Below are 26,834 nucleotides of genomic sequence, written 5' to 3'. Positions count from 1 at the left end.
CCTCTGACCCGAGCATATTAGAGGGGTCAACATTTTCACACCTTCTGCCGACAAACCCTGCTCCCCATCCAGAGTGAAGTACTTATGCTTTGCTGCTTATACCTTTGTATGTTGTTGTTTTTTTTTAAATGTAGCTCACAAGCAAAACATTCATCTAAAGTTGCAGCTTGAGCTTATAAAAACATGTCTGTTTCTCTTTCCCACTATACACAGCGGAGCGAGGTTCACTGTTTTCACCCACAGCGGATGAATGATTCCCTGGGAAGGTCTGTCTGCGCCAGTCAGTTGACCTGTTTGCAGTGACTGGGGAGGAGGTGGAGGCGGAGGGGGTTTCCTAGGAGAGCCTGGCAACGCTGACCGACTAATGTTGGGCCTCCCGGCTGATCAATGCTGTTGTGGAACCTCACAGCTGACAGCAGACAATGAACAACACACTCGGCTAATAGGCCGTGTGTCCTCCACAACACTAAAGAAGAAGAGAGCTCCCACTATAATGGGGCCTGTTGCTCATGAACTGGTCTCAGCAGGGAGACTGTGGACCTGAGGCCAGGAGTCTACTGGTCAGCCTGAGCTGTCAGGCCTCAGACTCAATACTCTCTGTTAAAAGACATGCATTCAAAATCATGCTTTTAATTCACTTTAAATATTGATTTGAATTATTCCAGAAATGAGTTTCAGTACTGAGTTTTACTCTGAGACTTTAGGCTTGTTCATTGGATATTTTTTTTATTTATTCCTTTTTTATAAAGCCTATGTCATTTGCCAGCTCGATTTATGTCTATGCCAGCTCGATTTTAACAGGCTCAAATATGTCCAAGTCCCGCCCACATCTCTCTGTGGACCCCGCCCCCCTCTGCGCGGTGTGAAAATGATCAGAGAGGAGGCAGGTCTGACGTTTAAACTGTTGCACAGACCCTCTGCTGTCAGAACACCAGCGGAGCTTTCTCTTGAAGGACTACTTTTGATCCTTGTATTCTTGGAAGCAAAATGAAGCGAAGCCACAATTACAGCTCATCGGAAAGCGACCTGGACGACAATGTTGAGGTGGAGAAGGATAGTGGTGACGAAAATGGGTATGTTCAATACTTTAACAATCATTATTATATCATGGACTATGACACATTTGGACGTTTCATCACACTGACTGCAATATTTCAGCTAATATTATGGCTAATTTGCTATCTTGCAAATGTTGAAGAACTATATGTTGTTGTTTTTTCAATTAAAACAAATTGCTGTCTTACTTTGCAGTCAACTTGATTCTCACGGCTCGATGTCACCCTCCACAACCACGCAAGTTCAAGCCAGAAAGAGGCGCAGAGGGGTAAGTGAACTCATTATATCCAGTGCCAAGTTGCGCACTGCTGTTTGATAGATAACACTGTTCTCCTCCCACCTATGATCTAAATTTGGCTAAATTGTTTCTTTTACCCTGTTGCCAGATTATTGAGAAACGGAGACGTGACCGAATCAATAATAGTCTGTCAGAGTTGAGAAGATTGGTGCCAAGTGCTTTTGAGAAACAGGTAAAGGGCTTATGCTTCCATCCTTTCTACATGGGCATGCTCATACATGCCTTTTCTAGATGGACACCAGATAGGAAAAAATCATTAAAAGTGAAAATGTTCTTTTTCAATTTCTTTGCAGGGATCTGCTAAATTGGAAAAAGCTGAAATTTTGCAAATGACCGTGGACCATTTGAAAATGCTTCATGCATCTGGTGGCAAAGGTAACATATCATTTATTTGGCTATTAATGATGAATAAATAAATGGATGTTGTAATTTCCCAAATCCAAAATGGTATAAATATGCTGTGAGTCACGTGTCTACTCTGCTTTCGTTCCTGACAGGTTTCTTTGAGGCTCATGCTCTTGCTAAGGATTACCGCAGCCTGGGCTTCAGGGAGTGTCTGGCAGAGACAGCTCGCTACCTGAGCATCATTGAGGGTCGGGACGGTGCAGACCCCCTCCGTATACGTTTGGTGTCCCACCTCAGCAACTACGCCTCTCAGAGGGAGGTGCAAACTGGACTGGAACACTTAGCCTGGGGCTCTGCCTACGGGACTGGCCCTGCTCATCTCCCCCACCCCCTCCTCCTACAACACCCCCAGGGCAGGACACCTGCATCCAGAAGCAAAAGTAGCCCACCCTCCTCTTCTTCCTCCACATCTTCCTCCCCCTCCATTGAGGCGTCTGGGACATCCAGACTCACTGTCATGCCCCCCACAGAGACCCTCAGGGTGCCTCCCAACGGTTCGCTGGCCCTCAGTCTGTCTGTGCCAACATCCAAGCTTTCACCACCACTCCTGTCATCCCTCTCCTCGCTGTCGGCCTACCCCCTCTCCTTCGGTGCTTTCCCTCTGGTGTCCCCGATGGCCCTCAGCACAGTGAGCCCCTCCTCCACCCTGTCAAAGCCTTACAGGCCGTGGGGCACAGAGATTGGGGCCTTCTGAATCTAACAACTAGACTGATGGCAACAGCTGAGCTGTGCCCAGCACCACAGACTAGGAAGCACAACCTGCCTCTGTTTTTATAGCAATAAAACACGGAGGAGCAAAGCAAACTGATTTAATTTTATACAAGAATAAGTGGGAGAGGTTTTTTCTCAGTATGTCATTACTCTAAAGAAAATAAATTCTGAATGATTTAATGTTATCCATTGACTAACTTAGTTAACATGCACTGTCTCCAGGCTGCAGACTGATATGGGTTATGAATAGATTTACTGTAAGCATAAGTATAGAGGTTTTATTTTGTAGACCACATACTGAAACTTCTACATTTGTCGAGCATGGATGTCTGTATTTAACATAATATAGAGTTCTTTAATTCGGTCTACTTCTTTAGTGGTATCACTAAAGGAACACGTAAAGTGAATAAGCATATTACATTTGCCATTGTTGGAAAAACTAACCACTTGAGAATAGAAAACGTGCATTCTTGTATCTATTTGTAATATTTTTGTACCAATAAATTGAGTTAAAAGTATAAAACGTGGATTCAAACCAAAGTTTTTGTTTCTGTTGCATATACTCAACTCTCCGGATTTTTTTTGTTTTCATAATGAAATACTTTTTTTGTTTTTGTTTACCATGTTGCTACTTAGTCCTTTGTATAATAAGCAGACTAACCTCCCTCCAAGCGATTAGGAACTTATCTTCCCAAATGACATATTCTGCAGGTGCATTCTTGTTTCAGTACTGTGGAAGTTAATCACGAGATAATAAGGTCCCGGTTATTGACTGAAAGGCAATTCCTTTGCTGTGTGCCAGGTAAGTAACCAAATCTGAGAGCATTGTTGCCCTTATGAATACCCAGGAAATCATTAAGAGCCAGAGGAAATCCTTTACAATGTTGCCCTGACCTCACCAGCTTGGGTTGGTCTGAAACGGAGACAATAGTGTGAACAGGATGGGGACTTTGGAGGAAGGCGGTTAAAAAGTAACAACAATACACAAGACAGCTGGACCAATAAATCACTGTTCAGCTCCTCTGTGTGGTTTCTGGTACAATCTGAGTGACACAGAGGTTTAGGGGTTCACTGTCATATAATGACTGAGTTATATCCATCCATGCAGCACCTCAGGCTTAATAATATATTAAAACAAACCTTGCTCCCTCTAAATGAGGACGCTATTTAAATTCCAAATCATGCTTTTTATGTAAAAAAAAAATTAAACACAAATTATCTTAATTATTGTAGATTGTTTTTTCAATATTTGCAATCAGCCGATTGAAGAAACGTAAAAACCAAATCACTGAATCTACAATAATAAAATTAATTCATGTTTCTTCACTATTTGCATTCGGCATATTGTGAACTTTTCCCCTGCTTTTGAATCGGTATCATAGATTGGATTATTGACATTTGCTCCTGCTTGGTTTCTTTGCCTTTAAGTAATCTGCCACTGCCACCTAGTGGAGGAACTTTATCTAGCAGGTGCCAGATGGAGGATCATGGATTCATTCTATTTGTTTATCATATGCTAGTCAAACTGTCAAGGAATAAGCCTGGCCATATTTTGAATGATACCAAAAATTGTGTACAATATCGCAAAATAAATAACATTATACTGCAACATGAATGAAAAATCAACTAGGGGAAGATGGTGTATCATAGGATGTGTAGATAACTGGTTCTTTTATTTGTCAGTTAACATGTTCCCTCCTCCTTTAGCACAGAAAAGTATTAGATGGTGCATGCCATGTTCACAGAACCTCAAACCTTTATTCAGCAAAGCTTTCACAGAGAAACACAAGCAGCAGAGAGGATGCAGGCAGATATCAGTGGTACTGTATATTAAAAAGAGACTAGTTCAGTGGGCTGAATGTAAAGCGTCCTGCATCCATTCTCCATCTAATCCCCTAAAGAGAGCAGAGGCTAATGATGCCTTGTGGTAAATTTGCGTTCACACACACACCCACATAGACATACGTTATGTTCACACTGTCAATATCAAGGTGGGACCAATAGCACATCCCACTGTCCAAAACAATATGCATGGTACCAGTACGGTGTCGTAACATTCAAGAGCTTAATGCCCAAATACCGTGTATGAAACAGAGCTTTTGATTTCGCTGAAGATGAATGCATTGAGAAATGACGTTGTAAGGGTAAGTGGGAATCTGCAAGGGTATAAACAGTTGCTCCCATTGGGCAAAGACATTCTTAATAACAACAAAGCACCTATATCAAGTTCATTATCAAGCTCATTTCAGAGGAGGTGGACACTTTATGGATCTGTGGAGTTTGGCGTATTGTTAAGTTCCAAGCGTGCGTGTCAAGAATGAGTGGGTGTGCGTGAGACAAATACAGAGGGGATACGTTGATATCTCGGGGAGTCTGTGGTGTAGGTACACCGACTGTCATTCTTCACAAAGACACAGAAACATCATCGTCATGACATCATCAGGAAACACCGCAAATGTCAGTCTACAGCCAACTCACAACACCGACGGCTTTCACAAGAAAATGGTTGTCGAGTCAAATTTCAAGAACTGAAACGTTAATCAATTACAAACAAAAAGTTTGAAATTGTACAGCGCAGTACAATACAATCTTTGTATGTACTTCACCTATGATAGATAGATAGATAGATAGATAGATAGATAGATAGATAGATAGACAGATAGATAGATAGAAAAAAATATTTACAAAATAATAGCCATATTCTCACATTTGCTCTAAAAACAAGAAATGAATTCAACTCTCAAGATGAGTGGTAATGATGTTTGTATCCACTGATAATATTGATAGTGGTGAGTACTAGGGGTGTGGTGTGTTGTGATGTGGTGGTGAGGTCCTTGAACCTCTCTGCCTTCAGGGTTGGGTGTCTGTTGGGTGTCTGAGGAGGGTCAGGGTGGGGCGAGGAAGGGGGGACGTTGATGGACCATGGAAGTCAGGATTTGTGCGAGGCTCATGCTGTCAGCTCTTCCCTCATCTCTTTGTTCTTGCGCACCACAGCTGCATGTCTCTCCTGAAAACAAAAGAACAACACACACACACACAGAAACAGAGACAGAGAGAGAGAGACAGAGAGAGAGAGAGAGAGAGAGAATAGTTAGGTGCCGCCCAAACATGGTTATACCCGGTCTAAAGGTGGATTCAAATAGAAAACACAAACTGAGAACTCTGCATTTCTTACCCTCTCCTGTAGACGCTCCATTATGGCTGCCAGATGGGCGTCACGGTTCTCCTTGATCTGCTCCATCTTCATCTGGAGCTTCTCCTCGGCCATCTTGCTGAAGTTGCTGTTCTCTTCCATGGCCTTTAGCAACACGTCCCTCTCATGGTCTCGTTTTTCTGCCAAAGTCCTCAGCACCTGGGCCTCCTGATACTAAAACCACACAGCACAACAACAAAAAATATTAGAGCATCTGATTCATTTTGAATAGTTTAAAATACAATCCAACTTTCGATTTTTAACACACAAAGCCACAGGTAAAATACACACCTTCCTCCGGTCTTCAGCAGCCTCAAGTTTCTTCTCAATGTCCTCCAAGGAGATATCCCTCTTTGGGGGTGAGGGGAGGTTGTGAGCCACATCTGACACTGGAGACAGAGGCTTGAGGATCACCTCAAAGGCCTGGCCAGAAGCTCGCTTGTTTATAGCTTTCACCTCCATGTCTGTAAATCAGACGATTATGATGATGATACCAGCAAAATCAATGTCCAATAACACAATATATAGCAGTCCAACAACATGTCACTATTACTACCGTCTGTATTTACAAGGCAAACTAAAACATCCATGGGGGGCAATTTGTTGGTTTCAAATGAAAATCAATGTTTGAGCTGATCCATACCTTCAAACTCACGCACAAGCTTGTTGCGTCCCTCTGGGTAGAAGCAGGAGCAGATGAGGGAGAAGACGGACAGCTCCTTCATCTTCTCTTTATATGCTGTGGGAACATAAGCATAGCTAGTGAGTCTCTCCATGTTACTCATGAAAGCAAAACCACAGAACACTGTACAAACAATGTCACAAATTCATAAATATACTTGAGATATTTCCAAATTAAGATATGACACATTAGAAAGGCGAAATCAATTAGCATCTCATGACCGATGCATCTGAAATGTATATACGTGCCCTGTTGTTTAACAATCAATTGGATGAATCACTACGATTCTTTTCTTGGATCTTAAGACATTAGTGACTCATTTGAATCAATGCCTTTTCTAACATCCCCTTGTAATCTGTCTAAGGTCAGAGAATAGACAGGCCAGTGCAAGATTTTCAATTTCCTGTTGTCTCAGCAAATCCTGCCGTCATGCGCACCAAGAAGCACGTCTATCTGTCTTATAGATAAACCTACCTTATTGATGAGTGTTGTCGTCATAGCCGTCAAATGCAGCTGATAAATGATCTTGGCTTTTACACTAGATCTGGGGTAAGATGTGCTTTCACCGATTCCTCACTGACTATTGCCCTCTCCTGTATTTGTCAAAGTGCCCACGTGGCTGTTGAGAGAGGACTACAGATTGTCAGTGCTGCTAAGCCTTCTGCTGCAAAGGCCAGTGTGTGAAGCGGCCCCTTGCTGCAGGGCTGGCCTGCCTCCCACCCTGCCATACACCTGTCTCCTCCGCTACATCTCTGCCACCATACATACCATATTGAAGGCAGCCTGCACACCCTGCTGTATTTTACAGGGACCAAATGGGTTACTTATATTAAGGCACCGCTATGTGTACAGAGGCTAAACAAACCCATGAAAACAAATGTGCTAAAATGCATGGCCTACAACAATAACTGTCCATGAGGGGAGATGACTAATGCAGGCTATGGTCTTATCTGTTAATATAAGATTCAGTGTGCTAGCTCCTACGCCTAATTTGCATTTGTGCAAAGGCCGATAGCGTATTTTTTTTTTTTGCAAAATAATTAGCAGCATATCGAGTACAGCGGGTGGTGCCTCATTAGCAAGGAAGAAATAAGGAAAGTTATAGACACGAATTAAAGGAGCAATCCCAAATAAATGATCGGATAAAACAATCGCGTTCAGGAGACGTTTTAGGTACATAAACACGTTTAAAAAACATAACCACGGCATTAGAGCAAAGTAATATGAACGTCAGACGAATGAAGCCCTCTCAGATCTGCTGTCGGCTAAATGGTCGGCAGCACAGCATCTTGGGTGGGGTCCGTCTGCATTATGCTGCATGTTGGGGCCGCTGTAAGCATGAACCGCAGGTGCGGCGTAGTAAATAAAGCTGTCATGGGCCAATCCGTGTAATCGAATTAAGAACCGTTACACAACACGCCATCAAAGCAAACGAGGAGCAATACATTGACGTAGATGAGGACAATGAAGGAGACATTTCAGTAACCTGACGGAGGATGCTGGGCTTTTAAGCCCACATTGTCGCTGTCATGAACAGCTGAGACAATGGGCTCACAGTCGATAGAGAAATATCATGGGGATTCAATTTATAGCTGTAATCATTCAAAAGAGAATGAAATTCATAAGATTTCTGAGTGAAGCTTTTACAGAAACACGACTTTTACAGAAACACGACCAGCTAGACAATACCGGGCCGACATGGGCTCTATACAGAAAGCATCTGTCTCAAATCCATCCATCCATCCATGCAATGGTTTTATCATGACCATTCTGAACACGCTTACCGGTTGCTGTTTTGGCCATGGCTGATGTATTTCTCCGCAGAGGATGCTGTAGCTCTGTTCAGGTGAACGGCGATGCTGTTTAAGGCACTGAGTCAGCGAATAGACCGGGGTAGGATCGGATGGCGAACAGGAGGTGGGCACGCACGGGAGCGCGCAGGCAGACCCTCCTCTATAGTCCTCTGACGCGCAGAGCGGTTTTCAGCATGCAATATGTGACCATATAGTCTACTTAAAGCTGGCGATTAAAGCGCAGACACAGGAAGTCATAAATGTGTTCTTCCGACCGGATACTTGCGACTTGTGTTTCGTTGGATCCACATTTATGAGAAAATAAGTCCGCAGCATCAATGTGCTATGTCATTCTAAGAATACACATGACGGACTACTTTACTGTCTGCTGTGAATTGTGACTATTTGTCACAAATAATAGAAATGCTATTAGTCAGACCGTCCAATTCAAACATTTACGTTATCTCACGTCAGTGTTGGCCTGAGTCAGTTATTTAACAAATATCATCCCAAAATAACGTGTGCATCTCAGATAGATATTTGCAGGAATTCAGGTTGAACCCAGTGACACCAGTTAAATACCATGACAGCAATCCTGGTCATTGTCATTAAAACTACACATAAGCAGTGTGATCTGAAGACAGGAGGCAAATGTTCTTGAGTGTGTGTAAGTTTAGGAGAAGGAATGATATCTGTGTCAGCTAAATTTATAGAAATCAATAGAGATCGTCTTCAGGAACTTCATTAGTCAAAAAGTCAGTGGTCAGGATGTTGGTCATACTGCAGCAAACCTCCTGCTTTACACATGGTGCTTCTTCCACCGAGAAAAAGCTGTAGGATGTTGCAAACCTGTGCTACTCATAATGAGTCAGAGTATAAAACTGCATGAGCATTTATTAGTGTTAAGACACTCAGTGGACATTCTTCTCAAAAATGGATTGACATTTGTTGCAGTTTTTAGGTTCTGAAGGAAAGGTCTAGAAACATTACACTAGCCTAATCGTACATTGCAACATACATTCTGCATAAAAACACTTTGGATGATACCACAACCAATACCATCATAAGGGCACAAATTTATCAGTGTCAGTTTTTTTTTTCGTGAAACACTTCTTTAATGACAGTTTGAGGTCATTTTGTTACAATACCATTGTAAGCAGACTTGTCAAAAGTCCTGAAGTGATTCAGGTGTTATGGATAAAAAGCTTTACATGTTGTATAAAAAAGGCAGCATTAAAAAAGACATATTTGATGATTAAAAACAGAGAAATGGTGCCTTATAACTCTAAATTATGAGCATAGGTGTAGCTGTCAAAGAGATGCTGTTATTGGGTTTATCCCTGCGGGGCGAGGTGGGTGGGAGGTGGTTGATAATTCTTTAAGGTCAGCAATGCACATTTTAAAATAGGACCGTTACTTGTAAGTGACTAGGCTGTGCCTGCTGCTGCATGTGCAGTGTCAAGCCTCTGTTTTGTGAAGGGAATGTGTATTGTGAAGCTGAAAACTGCCCAGTGGGAGCATAAGCAGACTAAGAGGAAACTGCTCTTGAGTAGAAAAGTGGGTGGCCCTAAAAAGGGCGGTTGGCTTTCTGTTGCTCAGCTGGAATGAGACACATGTTCCCCGTATCCTGCCATTGCCACTGATGCTATTGTTTGTGGGGTGGCTGGACACCACGATGGTGTGGAGCTACATCGGGGCTCCTGGCCACGATGGGGACGGAGAAAAACCTGCATCATCATCAGCCTCCAGCGCTCCCAACTGGTAGGAGGGAGAGCATGGAAGAGAGGGAGCTGAGCCAGCAGACTCCTGTGCATGCATGCAGGGATAAACCCAATAGTGACAGCTCTTAGAGGGCAAAGCCTATACGATATAGAAATGAATTAAGAGAGTGCCAAAGCAGAAATACAAGTCAGTACAAAATTAAAAAATTCAGTGACTATTAAAATGTATGGCTATTGATCAGTAGGAAAAATTTGATGTATGCTTGCACAACAATGTAATAGCTGTTGCAGTTAGCTATGAACTGCTGTTTTTCTTCAACTGCTTCTTAATATAGTGGCCAACCAGTATCTGGGGACGTTCTTGGTAACTTTGAAGAACTTCGTGAGAGACGTCCAGCTGATCCCCGTTCAGCCGATCCAGTAGTGTCACGCACACCACAGCAGCTTTACACAACAAGACAGAAACGTTAAGACACTCAAAGAGGTGTGAAGACAACTCTGTGTTTTTAGACACTGACAAAGTCCTCATATCATGCTGATATTGGATTTTCTTACCTCGCAGACCACTCGGCTTGCACATAGCAGCAAAAACGGTTGACTCCATTTCAATATTGCAGACTCCTGCTTCACAGGCTTTTTTGAGGTAATCCTGTTTATCCTTTTCGGTGTAGGAGCAGAAGGCACCATCCAAACGGGCTTGGCCTGGGTAGTTGACCAGACAGACAGAAAGCATAGCAAAAGCTGAACATTTACTGAAATACTGTATAAAATGTGATTCACACACCAATGCATCAGAAGTCATACCTTCATAGAAATCCAGTGTACACATGGTGTTGCCTATCACTGTCTTAAACTGGTTCAGCTCCTTGCTGCACTGCAACAGCTCCGCAGCCAGGCTTTGGTCGAGATCAGTGTTGCGCACCACCGTCTTCCCCAGGATCACCTGCTCAAACTTGGGCAGGAAGTTGGCATCCATAGCCTGCTTGGTGACAACAACTGTGCCAGGCTCGAGCCCTGAACACCAAAAATGACAAGTGAGATAAACAAATTGTAGTCGAGAAAGTTTAAATTAAGAAGTATTTTTCATATATGTTCAAACAACATACTGGACTCATACAGCCTATATTAAGTAAAATAAGTACCATGTTCATTTTCAAATGAAAACCATCCAAAGACATTCTTAAACCTCCTATTTTAAAGGATTTCAGTTAACATATGTCTTAAGTTCAACTTGTAATTCAATGGCACAGTCTATTACAAAGTCATAACTGCTAGAACGGCCCCTTCCTCACATTCTACCACCTTACTTCCTTCCGGTGACTTTGCTCCGACCACACCCATCATCAAACTCTGCCTTCGTTTTGATCTCAACTACACACCTGTACTCAAAACCCCTCCTGTGGTAGTTCCCGCTAGGTGTCTCCAGGACCACATTTTGCATGACGATGCATTTACATAGATTAACAAAGTGAAAACAATACCAGCCACTCGCTCTCACACAATCTTATTCTTAAAACTGGAAAAATACCATCACGGGCAAATAGCAACAATACACAAAGTCATATTGGATGACACTGCTAATGGACTTTGGGCTCTCTCTTGTGGTAAAACTAAGAACAGGGGACAATAGCAAGTACTCAAATATCATTTACTGTGTGACCACACCAACCAATCTCATGGCAAGGACATCTGACTACACAGGAAGTAAAGTTAAGTCATTTCCTCTTACAGAAGTTTGTTTGTTAGGAACACAAGGAAACTAGCACCCTTGCTAACCCAACACATGAATAATCAGATGTATTATCAGTCATTCAGGGGAAAAAATATAATATTTTGAAACAATAAGCTTACCTAATCCACCTGACGTTCCAAGGCGAACAATTGTAACATCTGTGCAATGAGCGTGATGGAGGAGCTTTATTAGCTCATGCAACATTATGGCAATAGATGGGATTCCCATCCCATGCTGCAAAATAAAGCACAGACGAGTCACACACTATTAACACCCATGTTGTTTTTAAATGGAAGTACACTAGGCACAGAGATTATTACAATTAATACTACTTGTATGTCATAATCTTACATACACTGACAGACAGTACAGGGCCAACTTTGTACATAGCAAAGCGGTCCGTTCCAGCACAGATGTTTGGGTACTCTGATTTGGGGTCTTCCATACTGAGCTCAGCAGCAATGTACTCAGTGAAGGATTTCATTCTCCAAGGACTGCCCCCGATACACACAAACTGAAAGAAAACACACACAAGCAATATATATATATATGTTTAACATTGTTTTTATAGTATTATATAATATGTATATTATTTAAATATAGATTTGTATATGTCATAAAAATGATTACTTTGACATCACCAAACATAGCTGGTAGGTTGTGAGTTCCAGTTCCAATACCAAAGTGGTAGAGGACGTCATCTTTCATTTCTTCCAGGTGTGGGTTGTGCACAAAAACAGGGCTAAGGGGGCATAACATATTTTAAAGGTTTAGTTGTAGCCTGATAATCAGACGGAATTTCAATTCACGTCATTCAGTCGTTAAAATATTTTTGTTATTTACTTCACCCTCATAGAAATGATTCTAACCTAATTAATTAATTAATTAGTTCATACTAATTTATAAATTAATTATACATTTCTAGTTTTAGCTGTAGGTGAACCCAAGCAACCGACTGTAGATATCCTCTACATAAATCAGAGTGAGAAAATGTAAAAAGGTTAAGTGAGAAAATTCAGGTGAAATGACCCTTTAAGGAGAAGTGTCTGCCTTTTCGATTTTAAGTTCAACTATTTGTAATCAACGTATCTTGTAAATGGATTACTGCCATTTAAAATGCCTATGTAATTGATTAACTTTTACAGGACCAACAGTTGCTATATGCTTCGTCGCTAAACCGCATAAGTACGATAATTAAAATATATAACTGTCAGAAACATACCTGTCCTGAAATCCAGTCTCACACATTTACAGCATAATCTGAGCCTCCATCAGCTCGGTCAACATGCAGGCCTATACATTTCTGAACAATCGCTTGAACTAGGGGTTAACAGAGTGTAACTTTTCACCTGCACGACGCGGTCTTCTTGTCGTCCTTTGGATTCATCTTCCTGAAAGAAAAAGCGGGCAAAACGACTCAGTGATCGAGAGCAAAACGTTACAATTACAACCTGGCAGTGTATGCGTAACCTTACATGAAGTGAGGAATTAGCCTAACCTTAAACACAATTAAGATATATTTTACAGAATATGAACACCCCGACGTAGATTATTAATCAGACATATCGCAGCACACAGCACTCACAGCCGGGGCAACAGAGACGATAAGCTCCACCTCCCTGAAAACGAAACCAACTAATCCAAAAAGTTACAATAAAAAACAACGGATAGACAATTACCTTTGGTGTGTTGCTGATCGACTGTCGGTTCCTTGGTTTCTGACAAATTAATTTCGCCCTTGACAAGTGGTCGACAGTGTCCAACGCGAGCTTTATTTAAGCCTTCAATGTTGTAACGCCGATGACGTCACACGCGTCCTAACCAGCCCATAATATTGATTGGATGTGGAGCACTATGGCTCAGCACAAAAGTGACTAACAACAAGCCCATCCCAGTGAGCATTTTTCCGTTGAATAGACGTTTAAAAGACGTCTACACCCAACGTTGAAAAGACGTTCAGAATTGGTTCAAAAGTGAAAGTTTTTTCTCCGACTGTTTGTAGATGTTGATTAAACGTTCACGCTTAGACCAGATTTAAACATGATTTGCAATACTATAATTTTTCGTCCTCTACATTGTGCTAATAATAATATATCATGATATAGAGGCTTACTAAGAAACCACATCCACATTTATCAGTTGAAAGCCAGTATTGGACATCACGTTGATATCTGGTCTAAACGTGAACGTTGAATCAACGTCTTCAAATAGTCGCCTAAAAAATGCTGTCAGATCAATATGTAGCAACTAAATACTTAATGTTAGTAACACATCAACAGTTTCCACTTACAGGACAAAAGACCAAGTGACACAGGCAGCAGTTCATTTGTATTTATACATAGCTGTAAGAGAAGAGGGAACTGAGACAAATGAGGACATGAGAGCAGAGGAAGTGGGGACAGGAAGTCGAGCAGCAGCTTTTGCAGCATCGTCTGTTCCCAGTCGGTAAGCGCCTCGCATTGTGCAACGAATGGACCCAAATCCCGCCACTGATCCTCGCGTCCTTTTGACAGCGAGATGTGTGGAGCTGAATCTGGAACATCAAACAGTTCTTTCTGTGATTGTCAGGATCCCTGTCAGACCAGACACCTCCCATTGCCACACAGCTGCAGCCACTCCAGCCAATTCCCTCCTGCAGCCTGACACACCAGACTCAGGTCCCACTAACGATTCCCCTGGCAATTTATAAACTCTGGTCCTGCAGTCTGGGGTTGTCAGGTCGTACCGTCTTTAACCGTCTTTCACCCGCTTCAACCCTGTTGCAGCTACTCCCTCGAGCGCCTGCCTCCGGTGTCCGTCGGTCCGGGAATCCCCCGTGCCCTCTGTGTTAACGGACTACTCACCGCCGCTCTGCCCTCCGTTGTGTTAGCGGACTACACACGCCGTCAAGCTGCCAGCTCTCCAGTGTCGAGCCACGGGACTCACACCGTCGATCTGCCTACTCTCTGGTATCGAGCCACGGGACATCACGCCGTCAAGCTACCAGCCCTCCGGTGTCGAGCCACGGGACATCACACCGTCGAGCTACCAGCCCTCCGGTGTCGAGCCACGGGACTCACATCGTCGATCTGCCTACTCTCTGGTGTCGGACCTCGGGCTCCACACCTTCACACACCTTTCTGTCCTCTCTACTCTGGCTAAATAAAGTCTGTTTCACCATACTCTGTCTCCTGTGGTCTTGCGTTTGGGTCCTATCCGTGAACTCCCGTGACAGAACGACCTGACCATAATGGACCCAGCAACCACAGGAGCAGCTACGCCGTACAGGCCTAACAGTCTGCTGGAGGAGATGAGAACTGTCGCTGCTGAAGTTTCTTGGATTCGCTGTTTCATGCAGGAACTAGCCCGGACAGTCAAGTCTCCACCAGTTCCAGCACCCGCACTATTCCCTCCTGTCCTCCCTCCGCCGGTCTGGGAATCCCCCGTGCCGGCTCCGGATCCCTACGACGGAACACTGGGGAAGTGCCAGGGCTTCCTGTTGCGATGCCAACGGGTATTTGACCGTCAGCCTCAGACTTTTGACTCGGACGGGTCCAAGGTCTCCTACGTGGTTGGATTACTGCGGGGATTGGATTACTGCTTTGGACTGGGCCGTGAGAACATTGGGTTTTGATCGGCCAAATGCTGTGCTTTTCGTGGACTTTGTGGAGGATCTGAGGAGGGTTTTCGACCCTCCGGTGGACTCGGATCATCTGGCTAAGCACCTTCTCAGCCGGAGACGGGGCCAAGCAAGTGTAGGGGAACACTCTGTGGTCCGGCCAAATCCGGCTCCCCGTATTTGGACAGCATTCCGGCCGTCACCGTATCCAGCTGCTGCCTCGGAGCCGCAGCGAACTCTAGTCCCTGTTCCTGCCGCCTCTGCGCCGCAGCCAGCTCCTGTTCCTGCCGCCTCTGCGCCGCAGCCAGCTCCTGTTCCTGCCGCCTCTGCGCCGCAGCCAGCTCCTGTTCCTGCCGCCTCAGCCCCGCAGCCAGCTCCAGTCCCGGCCGCCTCAGCCCCGCAGCCAGCTCCAGTCCCGGCCGTCTCAGCCCCGCAGCCAGCTCCAGTCCCGGCCGCCTCAGCCCTGCAGCCAGCTCCAGTCCCGGCCGCCTCAGCCCCGCAGCGACCTCCAGTCCCGGCCGCCGCCGTCTCCGTACCGCAGCGACCTCCAGTCCCGGCCGCCGCCGTCTCCGAACCGCAGCGACCTCCAGTCCCGGCCGCCGCCGTCTCCGAACCGCAGCGACCTCCAGTCCCGGCCGCCGGCGTCTCCGAACCGCAGCGACCTCCAGTCCCTTTAATGTCAGGATCGTGGTCAGTCTGGTCGGAGTGTACACTCGTCATAGGTACAGTAAATTTTTCAGTTACAGTTACCCCAGAGGCCCCCTGTGAATATACAAAACGCCCACTCATCTTTTGATGAGGAAAATGTTTCTGTTGAATTACAGAGTGAGTAGCCCCAGAATCTACTAAAAATGTTAATTCTTTCCCTTCCACAATAACCTTTGTAGTTGGCATATTTTTGTATGACTCTGATAAAAACATTGAATAAGTGTGTGGTTGTGGTGTAGATTCATTCACTTGTTGTTGCTCTAAGTGTGAAAATGACACTGAGGAGTATGGATTGTTGTTCTGCAGTGTGCGTGCGAGGAAGCGTGTGTGTGTTGCAGCAAATGTGTGCGTACTGAGTCAGTGTGTGTGTGTGTACTTCTGTGTTCCGGAGTTGAGAGGGAGTCAGCCGTCACTGGGGTCAAGTCAGCAGACACTCAGATCTCCGCCCAGTGAGCATTTTTCCTTGAATAGACGTTTAAAAGACGTCTACGCCCAACGTTGAAAAGACGTTCAGAATTGGTTCAAAAGTGAAAGTTTTTTCGCCGACTATTTGTAGATGTTGATTAAACGTTCACGCTTAGACCAGATTTAAACGTGATTTGCAATACTATAATTTTCGTCCTCTACATTGTGCTAATAATAATATATCATGATATAGAGGCTTACTAAGAAACCACATCCACATTTATCAGTTGAAAGCCAGTATTGGACATCACGTTGATATCTGGTCTAAACTTGAACGTTGAATCAACGTCTTCAAATAGTCGCCTAAAAAATGCTGTCAGATCAATATGTAGCAACTAAATACTTAATGTTAGTAACACATCAACAGTTTCCACTTACAGGACAAAAGACCAAGTGACACAGGCAGCAGTTCATTTGTATTTATTAAAGCACAATATCAATATAAACAATGTTCATTATATAAAACCATAATCTCCTTCTCCTTCTTTAAATGTCGTTTTCAAAGCCACACAGGAGCCGGTTCAGGAGGTCTGCCATATTTTCAAGCTGGACATCTGTAGATAAAACAACCCAGTGAGCATTTTTCCGTTGAATAGACGTTTAAAAGACGTCTACGCCCAACGTTGAAAAGACGTTCAGAATTGGTTCAAAAGTGAAAGTTTTTTTGCCGACTATTTGTAGACGTTGATTAAACGTTCACGCTTAGACCAGATTTAAACATGATTTGCAATACTATAATTTTTCGTCCTCTACATTGTGCTAATAATAATATATCATGATATAGAGGCTTACTAAGAAACCACATCCACATTTATCAGTTGAAAGCCAGTATTGGACATCATGTTGATATCTGGTCTAAACGTGAACGTTGAATCAACGTCTTCAAATAGTCACCTAAAAAATGCTGTCAGATCAATATGTAGCAACTAAATACTTAATATCAATATAAACAATGTTCATTATATAAAACCATAATCTCCTTCTCCTTCTTTAAATGTCATTTTCAAAGCCACACAGGAGCCGGTTCAGGAGGTCTGCCATATTTTCAAGCTGGACATCTGTAAATAAAACAAGTATTTAAAATGTGTACAGCCCCACTCGCTGTCCGTAGTACTACGGACAGTAAGAAAAATACGGAAAATACACGTGTAGTTTACATGTGAAATGTCCTCTATTTTATGACGTTGGGCTACAGGGACAGTCCACAAAGAAAGTGTCTCCAATATTAACTAACACACGTCTATGGTTGAGGACATCGTTGACTCCACCCACACTGAAAATTTGACATTTTTACTGTCCTAATTAGGAGATATTTCAAATTAAAACTCATACATTTGAATCGAGAAAATATCTAATAAATGGATATTTGAAGTGTAATAAAAAGTATTTTCTCAATAAGTCCAGACAATGACTGATATGTATGTGTTGAGGACATCGTTGACTCCACCCACCCTGACACATCATATATGCATGCAAAGGTTATGCATTTACAACTTCAGATAATGCGTCATCAAGGAAGTAAAAAGTATTTCAAACAGAGGATCTCTGTTAGTCAAGGCCTCTCTGTGTCTCTGTCTTACGAAGAAAGAAACAGTGCACAAGATAACAGATAACAAGACACCTGGATACTAAACTAATTAAAATCATCTACTGAAACTACAGTTTGGTGTCTGCACTTTCAGGACTTACATTCTTTAAACCTTCACATGAGACTATGACATATTTTCCCATTACATTCCACTCTTTTGATTATACAGTAATCACACAATATAGTAAAAATATGTTATAAGGACATTTCAATAACAACAGAAGTATTACCCCAAAATATAATTTTAAAATACATCATCATGTGAGATGTCTGAAGAAAAACAGTTTTTGTGAGATAAAGGATCTCTGGTTGTTTTAAGCCAGCAATACAATACAATAAACACAAAAGAATAAAAAGATAAAAACCAAAAAAAACTGTCTTTAGACCTGAGCATCAAAATCATCATAGGAGTCAGTGTCGCTGTCGAAGTTGTCCGCACAGTCAGTAATAGGGAACAGGTCAAGTAGTTGGTCGTTAGTTGCCACACGAGTATACATAGTCATCCGTTTGTCGAAGAGCTGAGAGATCATGTGTCTGAGCAGTGGGATTACGCAAAGTACAAATACAAAGAAAGCACATAGGATAATGGCGGCAGATAACACAGATCACGCAAGCGTCTGTCAGTCAACTGCCCGTTGTGATTCCGTCCGTGATCACTGCATCTCCTCTGTTGGTGGCTCCGTCTGTCCTTCCTCCCTCGGTGGTGCCTGTTGGCTGACACTTGTTGTAGGTGCGAGCTCACCTGTAGCTTCAGTTGGTGCGTCTCCTGGTTCTGGAACCTTCTTGCAGTGGGACGCGTGGACCCAAGTTGCCCTCTCAGCTACTTTCACAGCCGTCCGAGTGACGAGGAGGACCTGAAATGGACCCAGCCAGCGTCGTGAGTTCCAGTGCTTCCTTCTGAAGTCTTTCACCACCACGAAATCACCAGGTTTCAGCTTGTGGAGAGGTCCTTCAGCTGGCCTCGGGAGAGCGGCAATCACCTGTTGTCTTATGTTAGATAAAGCAGAGGACAATTGTGCACAATATGTTAACATTTCATGTTCGCATAAGGCGGTTGAGGGAAGTGGCGCCCCTGGTGCTTCAGTTCCTACATGAGGAGGAAAACCAAACAGTATCTCAAAAGGACTCAGATTGCTTCGTGTTCGTTTTCTCATTCTCATGTACATCAGAACTAGAGGCAGAGCTTTTGTCCAAGGCAGACCTGTGTCAGCACAACATTTTACTAACTTGGTCTTAAGTGTACCATTTTCTCGTTCCACAGCGCCACCACTGGCTGGATGGTAAGCACAGTGTGTTCTTAAGTCGATACCCAAGTATGCGCTTAGTTCTGTAATGGCCTGATTGACAAAATGAGACCCGAGGGTTCCGTGCTTTTACTCTGCTTACCACCCATCTTTCAGGCGTGGACACGTTAACGTTATCTTAAAAAACAATATAGTCGTCACTACAAAGCGTAAGTTTCTTTACCGAAGGAAAAAGCTATTGCAAAAACCTTATTTGAAGTTCACGATTCTTATCCTATCAGTTTCGTTAGTAGAATTCACGTATTGGATAATTTAACAACGATCTTACATCAAACCTATAACAATTGTAGTCAAGCGATCTGTGTTACGATCTCAAAATGTTTTTATTCTGAGTTAAATCATCACCGTATAACACAATCCTGTCTCCTACGTAAAAGCGTGTAATAGTGATACGTCAGAAAACGAAAAAGGAGTTTACATGAACCATTCGTAAAACAAAACCACAAACGTCAAAAACAATTGTGTTACCCAAATAATAATGACTACTTGATCATTCATCTGTGTCTGTTAAATTATACGATCTTAGTATAATTTTACAATTACTTTTACAATTGGAATTTTAACTTCCTTACCCGATATTGTAGAAATTAATTCTTTGTCGTTGAATTTGCGTGCCGTCAATCAGAAACTCCTCGGTTTCCGCCGGCTCTCTCTTCTCTTGTCTAAGGAGGTATTGAGACAGGAAACGTCAGTTATTGAACCTGGAAAGGCCTTTTCTCCAGACGGTCCCCCTGGAGCATGATGGACGGTCAGCGAACCCTGCCGACAACACCAAGTTTGTTGTGGAATATTTCTTATGACTAGTCGGGAGAAGAAAGTGAAGGTTTTCAATCAATATAAAGTAAACAGAGTCTTGATGAACGATCAAAGTTTGTAAAGTCAATTTATTTGCATGCAAGCAAAGAGAACAGTCTCACAGACACATTGCAGTGATCTGTGAGAGTGCTCTGCCTAAACAGTCACAATGCATGGACATTTATGCTCAGACAGCTTCCTGTTATCTGCTTAGCTAACAAGAATACACAAAGGAGAACACAAATAAAAACAGGTCATCCTTCGAGCCTTAGTATACTTCATTTAAGACAACATGAAGGCGCTTCATCTCCTGTTTGCAGATCCCTTTGTTCACAGTTTGCCTTACAATAAACCATTTAAACACACAGCCGATGCTTCCTTTGAGGCCACTGTGACATTTTTAAAATGACTATTGTAGAGACAGAATAGATATTTATTACCCTCACACATCATATATGCATGCAAAGGTTATGCCTTTACAACTTCAGATAATGCGTCATCAAGGAAGTAAAAAGTATTTCAGAGGATCTCTGTTAGTCAAGGCCTCTCTGTTCTTTCTGTACGAAGAAAGAAACAGTGCACAAGATAACAGATAACAAGACACCTGGATACTAAACTAATTAAAATCATCTACTGAAACTACAGTTTGGTGTCTGCACTTTCAGGACTTACATTCTTTAAACCTTCACATGAGACTATGACATATTTTCCCATTACATTCCACTCTTTTGATTATACAGTAATCACACAATATAGTAAAAATATGTTATAAGGACATTTCAATAACAACAGAAGTATTACCCCAAAATATGATTTTAAAATACATCATCATGTGAGATGTCTGAAGAAAAACTGTTTTTGTGAGATAAAGGATCTCTGGTTGTTTTAAGCCAGCAATACAATACAATAAACACAAAAGAATAAAAAGATAAAAACCAAAAAGAACTGTCTTTAGACCTGAGCATCAAAATCATCATCGACAGTGTCGCTGTCGAAGTTGTCCGCACAGTCAGTAATAGGGAACAGGTCAAGTAGTTGGTCGTTAGTTGCCACACGAGTATACATAGTCATCCGTTTGTCGAAGAGCTGAGAGATCATGTGTCTGAGCAGTGGGATTACGCAAAGTACAAATACAAAGAAAGCACATAGGATAATGGCAGCTTGTATCAAAATCCCCTTCCATGAGTACCATAAATCTGTAAGCCAGTCTGGAGGCGGAGTACCATCTTTAACCATAGCTTCCTGTATTTCAGTGATGTTGCGAATCGCTTGTGCAATGATATGACCATCAGCGTCGTTTTCTAGAATAAAAGTACAACAGTATTCCCCAACAATAGCACAAACGCCACCCTGTGATGCAGTCAGTTGATCTAAAACCATTCTATTTTGCATAATAGACGTGGATTAATGCATCTGGGTTGTTGTCAAGCCAATCATGTTTCAAGGTTTTTACTGCGGTGCGTCTGGTACGGTTATGCGTTGTTGAGTTGTCATTGTCTGGGTCAAAAGTCGTGTTATTGTGCTGGTCGTGGTCGCTCTTCATCTGTTTGTGGTGCCATAAAAGAAAAGGTAATAAAAAACATAACCCAATGACCACAAATAAACAATAAGTGAAACGAGTCCCCCCCACTCTCCTCAGTGGGCTCCAGGGGCGTTGTCGTTCCATGGTGAAAGAGTGCAAACAGCCAACCAAGTTAGTATGGAGTTCACCCGAGCAACTGGTTTGTGTGAGCAGTTCTGCTTGTGTTGACACCGTTGAGGTTTCCACAAAACTGTCAGAGTCACTGTTATCCTGCCACTCTTTTTGGTCCGCTCAGACAGATTGAATAATACAGAAATAAAATGAAAACGAAACAAGCAATAATATGAATATAGCTATAATGAAAAAAAATGCGTTTTTCGTCCTTTTGTAGAGGACCTGACCGTGCTCCTTTTCTTGTGTTTGTTGGCATAAACACGTGTCGAGAGGGGCTCTTCCAGCCGTCTTTCTTGCGTGGCATCAGCGTTGGGACAGTTAACACAGATCACGCAAGCGTCTGTCGGTCAACTGCCCGTTGTGATTCCGTCCGTGATCACTGCATCTCCTCTGTTGGTGGCTCCGTCTGTCCTTCCTCCCTCGGTGGTGCCTGTTGGCTGACACTTGTTGTAGGTGCGAGCTCACCTGTAGCTTCAGTTGGTGCGTCTCCTGGTTCTGGAACCTTCTTGCAGTGGGACGCGTGGACCCAAGTTGCCCTCTCAGCTACTTTGACAGCCGTCTGAGTGACGATGAGGACCTGAAATGGACCCAGCCAGCGTCGTGAGTTCCAGTGCTTCCTTCTGAAGTCTTTCACCACCACGAAATCACCAGGTTTCAGCTTGTGGAGAGGTCCTTCAGCTGGCCTCGGGAGAGCGGCAATCACCTGTTGTCTTATGTTAGATAAAGCAGAGGACAATTGTGCACAATATGTTAACATTTCATGTTCGCATAAGGCGGTTGAGGGAAGTGGCGCCCCTGGTGCTTCAGTTCCTACATGAGGAGGAAAACCAAACAGTATCTCAAAAGGACTCAGATTGCTTCGTGTTCGTTTTCTCATTCCCATGTACATCAGAACTAGAGGCAGAGCTTTTGTCCAAGGCAGACCTGTGTCAGCACAACATTTCACTAACTTGGTCTTAAGTGTACCATTTTCTCGTTCCACAGCGCCACCACTGGCTGGATGGTAAGCACAGTGTGTTCTTAAGTCGATACCCAAGTATGCGCTTAGTTCTGTAATGGCCTGATTGACAAAATGAGACCCGAGGGTTCCGTGCTTTTACTCTGCTTACCACCCATCTTTCAGGCGTGGACACGTTAACGTTATCTTAAAAAACAATATAGTCGTCACTACAAAGCGTAAGTTTCTTTACCGAAGGAAAAAACTATTGCAAAAACCTTATTTGAAGTTCACGTTAAGTTAGTTTATCACGATTCTTATCCTATCAGTTTCGTTAGTAGAATTCACGTATTGGATAATTTAACAACGATCTTACATCAAACATATTACAATTGTAGTCAAGCGATCTGTGTTACGATCTCAAAATGGTTTTATTCTGAGTTAAATCATCACCATATAACACAATCCTGTCTCCTACGTAAAAGCGTGTAATAGTGATACGTCAGAAAACGAAAAGGGAGTTTACATGAACCATTCGTAAAACAAAACCACAAACGTCAAAAACAATTGTGTTACCCAAATAATAATGACTACTTGATCATTCATCTGTGTCTGTTAAATTATACGATCTTAGTATAATTTTACAATTACTTTTACAATTGGAATTTTAACTTCCTTACCCGATATTGTAGAAATTAATTCTTTGTCGTTGAATTTGCGTGCCGTCAATCAGAAACTCCTCGGTTTCCGCCGGCTCTCTCTTCTCTTGTCTAAGGAGGTATTGAGACAGGAAACGTCAGTTATTGAACCTGGAAAGGCCTTTTCTCCGGACGGTCCCCCTGGAGCATGATGGACGGTCAGCGAACCCTGCCGACAACACCAAGTTTGTTGTGGAATATTTCTTATGACTAGTCGGGAGAAGAAAGTGAAGGTTTTCAATCAATATAAAGTAAACAGAGTCTTGATGAACGATCAAAGTTTGTAAAGTCAATTTATTTGCTTGCAAGCAAAGAGAACAGTCTCACAGACACATTGCAGTGATCTGTGAGAGTGCTCTGCCTAAACAGTCACAATGCATGGACATTTATGCTCAGACAGCTTCCTGTTATCTGCTTAGCTAACAAGAATACACAAAGGAGAACACAAATAAAAACAGGTCATCCTTCGAGCCTTAGTATACTTCATTTAAGACAACATGAAGGCGCTTCATCTCCTGTTTGCAGATCCCTTTGTTCACAGTTTGCCTTACAATAAACCATTTAAACACACAGCCGATGCTTCCTTTGAGGCCACTGTGACATTTTTAAAATGACTATTGTAGAGACAGAATAGATATTTATTACCCTCACACATCATATATGCATGCAAAGGTTATGCCTTTACAACTTCAGATAATGCGTCATCAAGGAAGTAAAAAGTATTTCAGAGGATCTCTGTTAGTCAAGGCCTCTCTGTTCTTTCTGTACGAAGAAAGAAACAGTGCACAAGATAACAGATAACAAGACACCTGGATACTAAACTAATTAAAATCATCTACTGAAACTACAGTTTGGTGTCTGCACTTTCAGGACTTACATTCTTTAAACCTTCACATGAGACTATGACATATTTTCCCATTACATTCCACTCTTTTGATTATACAGTAATCACACAATATAGTAAAAATATGTTATAAGGACATTTCAATAACAACAGAAGTATTACCCCAAAATATAATTTTAAAATACATCATCATGTGAGATGTCTGAAGAAAAACAGTTTTTGTGAGATAAAGGATCTCTGGTTGTTTTAAGCCAGCAATACAATACAATAAACACAAAAGAATAAAAAGATAAAAACCAAAAAAAACTGTCTTTAGACCTGAGCATCAAAATCATCATAGGAGTCAGTGTCGCTGTCGAAGTTGTCCGCACAGTCAGTAATAGGGAACAGGTCAAGTAGTTGGTCGTTAGTTGCCACACGAGTATACATAGTCATCCGTTTGTCGAAGAGCTGAGAGATCATGTGTCTGAGCAGTGGGATTACGCAAAGTACAAATACAAAGAAAGCACATAGGATAATGGCGGCAGATAACACAGATCACGCAAGCGTCTGTCAGTCAACTGCCCGTTGTGATTCCGTCCGTGATCACTGCATCTCCTCTGTTGGTGGCTCCGTCTGTCCTTCCTCCCTCGGTGGTGCCTGTTGGCTGACACTTGTTGTAGGTGCGAGCTCACCTGTAGCTTCAGTTGGTGCGTCTCCTGGTTCTGGAACCTTCTTGCAGTGGGACGCGTGGACCCAAGTTGCCCTCTCAGCTACTTTCACAGCCGTCCGAGTGACGAGGAGGACCTGAAATGGACCCAGCCAGCGTCGTGAGTTCCAGTGCTTCCTTCTGAAGTCTTTCACCACCACGAAATCACCAGGTTTCAGCTTGTGGAGAGGTCCTTCAGCTGGCCTCGGGAGAGCGGCAATCACCTGTTGTCTTATGTTAGATAAAGCAGAGGACAATTGTGCACAATATGTTAACATTTCATGTTCGCATAAGGCGGTTGAGGGAAGTGGCGCCCCTGGTGCTTCAGTTCCTACATGAGGAGGAAAACCAAACAGTATCTCAAAAGGACTCAGATTGCTTCGTGTTCGTTTTCTCATTCTCATGTACATCAGAACTAGAGGCAGAGCTTTTGTCCAAGGCAGACCTGTGTCAGCACAACATTTTACTAACTTGGTCTTAAGTGTACCATTTTCTCGTTCCACAGCGCCACCACTGGCTGGATGGTAAGCACAGTGTGTTCTTAAGTCGATACCCAAGTATGCGCTTAGTTCTGTAATGGCCTGATTGACAAAATGAGACCCGAGGGTTCCGTGCTTTTACTCTGCTTACCACCCATCTTTCAGGCGTGGACACGTTAACGTTATCTTAAAAAACAATATAGTCGTCACTACAAAGCGTAAGTTTCTTTACCGAAGGAAAAAGCTATTGCAAAAACCTTATTTGAAGTTCACGATTCTTATCCTATCAGTTTCGTTAGTAGAATTCACGTATTGGATAATTTAACAACGATCTTACATCAAACCTATAACAATTGTAGTCAAGCGATCTGTGTTACGATCTCAAAATGTTTTTATTCTGAGTTAAATCATCACCGTATAACACAATCCTGTCTCCTACGTAAAAGCGTGTAATAGTGATACGTCAGAAAACGAAAAAGGAGTTTACATGAACCATTCGTAAAACAAAACCACAAACGTCAAAAACAATTGTGTTACCCAAATAATAATGACTACTTGATCATTCATCTGTGTCTGTTAAATTATACGATCTTAGTATAATTTTACAATTACTTTTACAATTGGAATTTTAACTTCCTTACCCGATATTGTAGAAATTAATTCTTTGTCGTTGAATTTGCGTGCCGTCAATCAGAAACTCCTCGGTTTCCGCCGGCTCTCTCTTCTCTTGTCTAAGGAGGTATTGAGACAGGAAACGTCAGTTATTGAACCTGGAAAGGCCTTTTCTCCAGACGGTCCCCCTGGAGCATGATGGACGGTCAGCGAACCCTGCCGACAACACCAAGTTTGTTGTGGAATATTTCTTATGACTAGTCGGGAGAAGAAAGTGAAGGTTTTCAATCAATATAAAGTAAACAGAGTCTTGATGAACGATCAAAGTTTGTAAAGTCAATTTATTTGCATGCAAGCAAAGAGAACAGTCTCACAGACACATTGCAGTGATCTGTGAGAGTGCTCTGCCTAAACAGTCACAATGCATGGACATTTATGCTCAGACAGCTTCCTGTTATCTGCTTAGCTAACAAGAATACACAAAGGAGAACACAAATAAAAACAGGTCATCCTTCGAGCCTTAGTATACTTCATTTAAGACAACATGAAGGCGCTTCATCTCCTGTTTGCAGATCCCTTTGTTCACAGTTTGCCTTACAATAAACCATTTAAACACACAGCCGATGCTTCCTTTGAGGCCACTGTGACATTTTTAAAATGACTATTGTAGAGACAGAATAGATATTTATTACCCTCACACATCATATATGCATGCAAAGGTTATGCCTTTACAACTTCAGATAATGCGTCATCAAGGAAGTAAAAAGTATTTCAGAGGATCTCTGTTAGTCAAGGCCTCTCTGTTCTTTCTGTACGAAGAAAGAAACAGTG

At 42.6% G+C, this 26,834-nt stretch overlaps 4 protein-coding genes and 1 long non-coding RNA gene across 9 annotated transcripts; 2 read left to right on the top strand and 3 right to left on the bottom strand.

Annotated features, from left to right (window-relative positions):
- The first annotated feature begins 875 nt into the window (after positions 1-875).
- On the top strand, positions 876-2,993 carry LOC142969227 (hairy/enhancer-of-split related with YRPW motif protein 1-like). Its single transcript, XM_076108999.1, has 5 exons — positions 876-1,073; positions 1,252-1,324; positions 1,443-1,526; positions 1,648-1,729; positions 1,852-2,993. Exons 1-5 carry the CDS (start codon positions 988-990, stop codon positions 2,451-2,453), a joined length of 927 nt encoding a protein of 308 aa, XP_075965114.1. The 5' UTR covers positions 876-987; the 3' UTR covers positions 2,454-2,993.
- Positions 2,994-4,124: 1,131 nt separating this feature from the next.
- stmn2a (stathmin 2a) lies at positions 4,125-9,087 on the bottom strand. Of its 2 annotated transcripts, XM_076108812.1 has the most exons (5): positions 8,130-9,087; positions 6,307-6,402; positions 5,955-6,127; positions 5,646-5,837; positions 4,125-5,477 (listed from the first exon to the last, which is right to left on the bottom strand). In XM_076108812.1, the coding sequence occupies exons 1-5, from the start codon at positions 8,146-8,148 to the stop codon at positions 5,418-5,420; spliced, it is 540 nt and encodes a 179-aa protein (XP_075964927.1). In that variant the 5' UTR covers positions 8,149-9,087; the 3' UTR covers positions 4,125-5,417. The 2 variants fall into 2 exon arrangements, with proteins under 2 accessions (XP_075964927.1, XP_075964926.1); XM_076108811.1 differs by lacking the exon at positions 8,130-9,087 and having other exon boundaries at positions 6,307-8,092.
- A 141-nt stretch (positions 9,088-9,228) lies between these two features.
- upp1 (uridine phosphorylase 1) lies at positions 9,229-13,415 on the bottom strand. 4 transcript variants are annotated; one of them, XM_076108807.1, is made up of 8 exons: positions 13,271-13,415; positions 12,941-12,982; positions 12,222-12,333; positions 11,947-12,105; positions 11,711-11,825; positions 10,664-10,873; positions 10,415-10,561; positions 9,229-10,303 (listed from the first exon to the last, which is right to left on the bottom strand). In XM_076108807.1, the coding sequence occupies exons 2-8, from the start codon at positions 12,976-12,978 to the stop codon at positions 10,155-10,157; spliced, it is 930 nt and encodes a 309-aa protein (XP_075964922.1). In that variant the 5' UTR covers positions 12,979-12,982; positions 13,271-13,415; the 3' UTR covers positions 9,229-10,154. The 4 variants fall into 4 exon arrangements, with proteins under 4 accessions (XP_075964922.1, XP_075964923.1, XP_075964921.1 ...); XM_076108808.1 differs by lacking the exon at positions 13,271-13,415 and adding an exon at positions 13,090-13,109; XM_076108806.1 differs by lacking the exon at positions 13,271-13,415 and adding an exon at positions 13,067-13,088.
- Positions 13,416-14,820: 1,405 nt separating this feature from the next.
- LOC142969672 (uncharacterized) lies at positions 14,821-16,118 on the top strand. Its single transcript, XM_076109676.1, has 2 exons — positions 14,821-14,889; positions 14,936-16,118. Exons 1-2 carry the CDS (start codon positions 14,821-14,823, stop codon positions 15,983-15,985), a joined length of 1,119 nt encoding a protein of 372 aa, XP_075965791.1. The 3' UTR covers positions 15,986-16,118.
- A 648-nt stretch (positions 16,119-16,766) lies between these two features.
- LOC142969145 (uncharacterized) lies at positions 16,767-17,589 on the bottom strand. The gene is made up of 2 exons (XR_012959086.1): positions 17,520-17,589; positions 16,767-17,420 (listed from the first exon to the last, which is right to left on the bottom strand). It is a non-coding gene; the product is annotated as an uncharacterized LOC142969145 (long non-coding RNA).
- Between the last annotated feature and the right edge of the window lie 9,245 nt (positions 17,590-26,834).

This window comes from Anarhichas minor, unplaced genomic scaffold, assembly GCF_050575085.1.
Source record: "Anarhichas minor isolate MPS153535 unplaced genomic scaffold, ASM5057508v1 ptg000041l, whole genome shotgun sequence".
Lineage (NCBI taxonomy): Eukaryota > Metazoa > Chordata > Actinopteri > Perciformes > Anarhichadidae > Anarhichas > Anarhichas minor.
The sequence above is the reverse complement of the archived record's forward strand: the minus strand, read 5'-3'. Positions and strand labels throughout refer to the sequence as shown.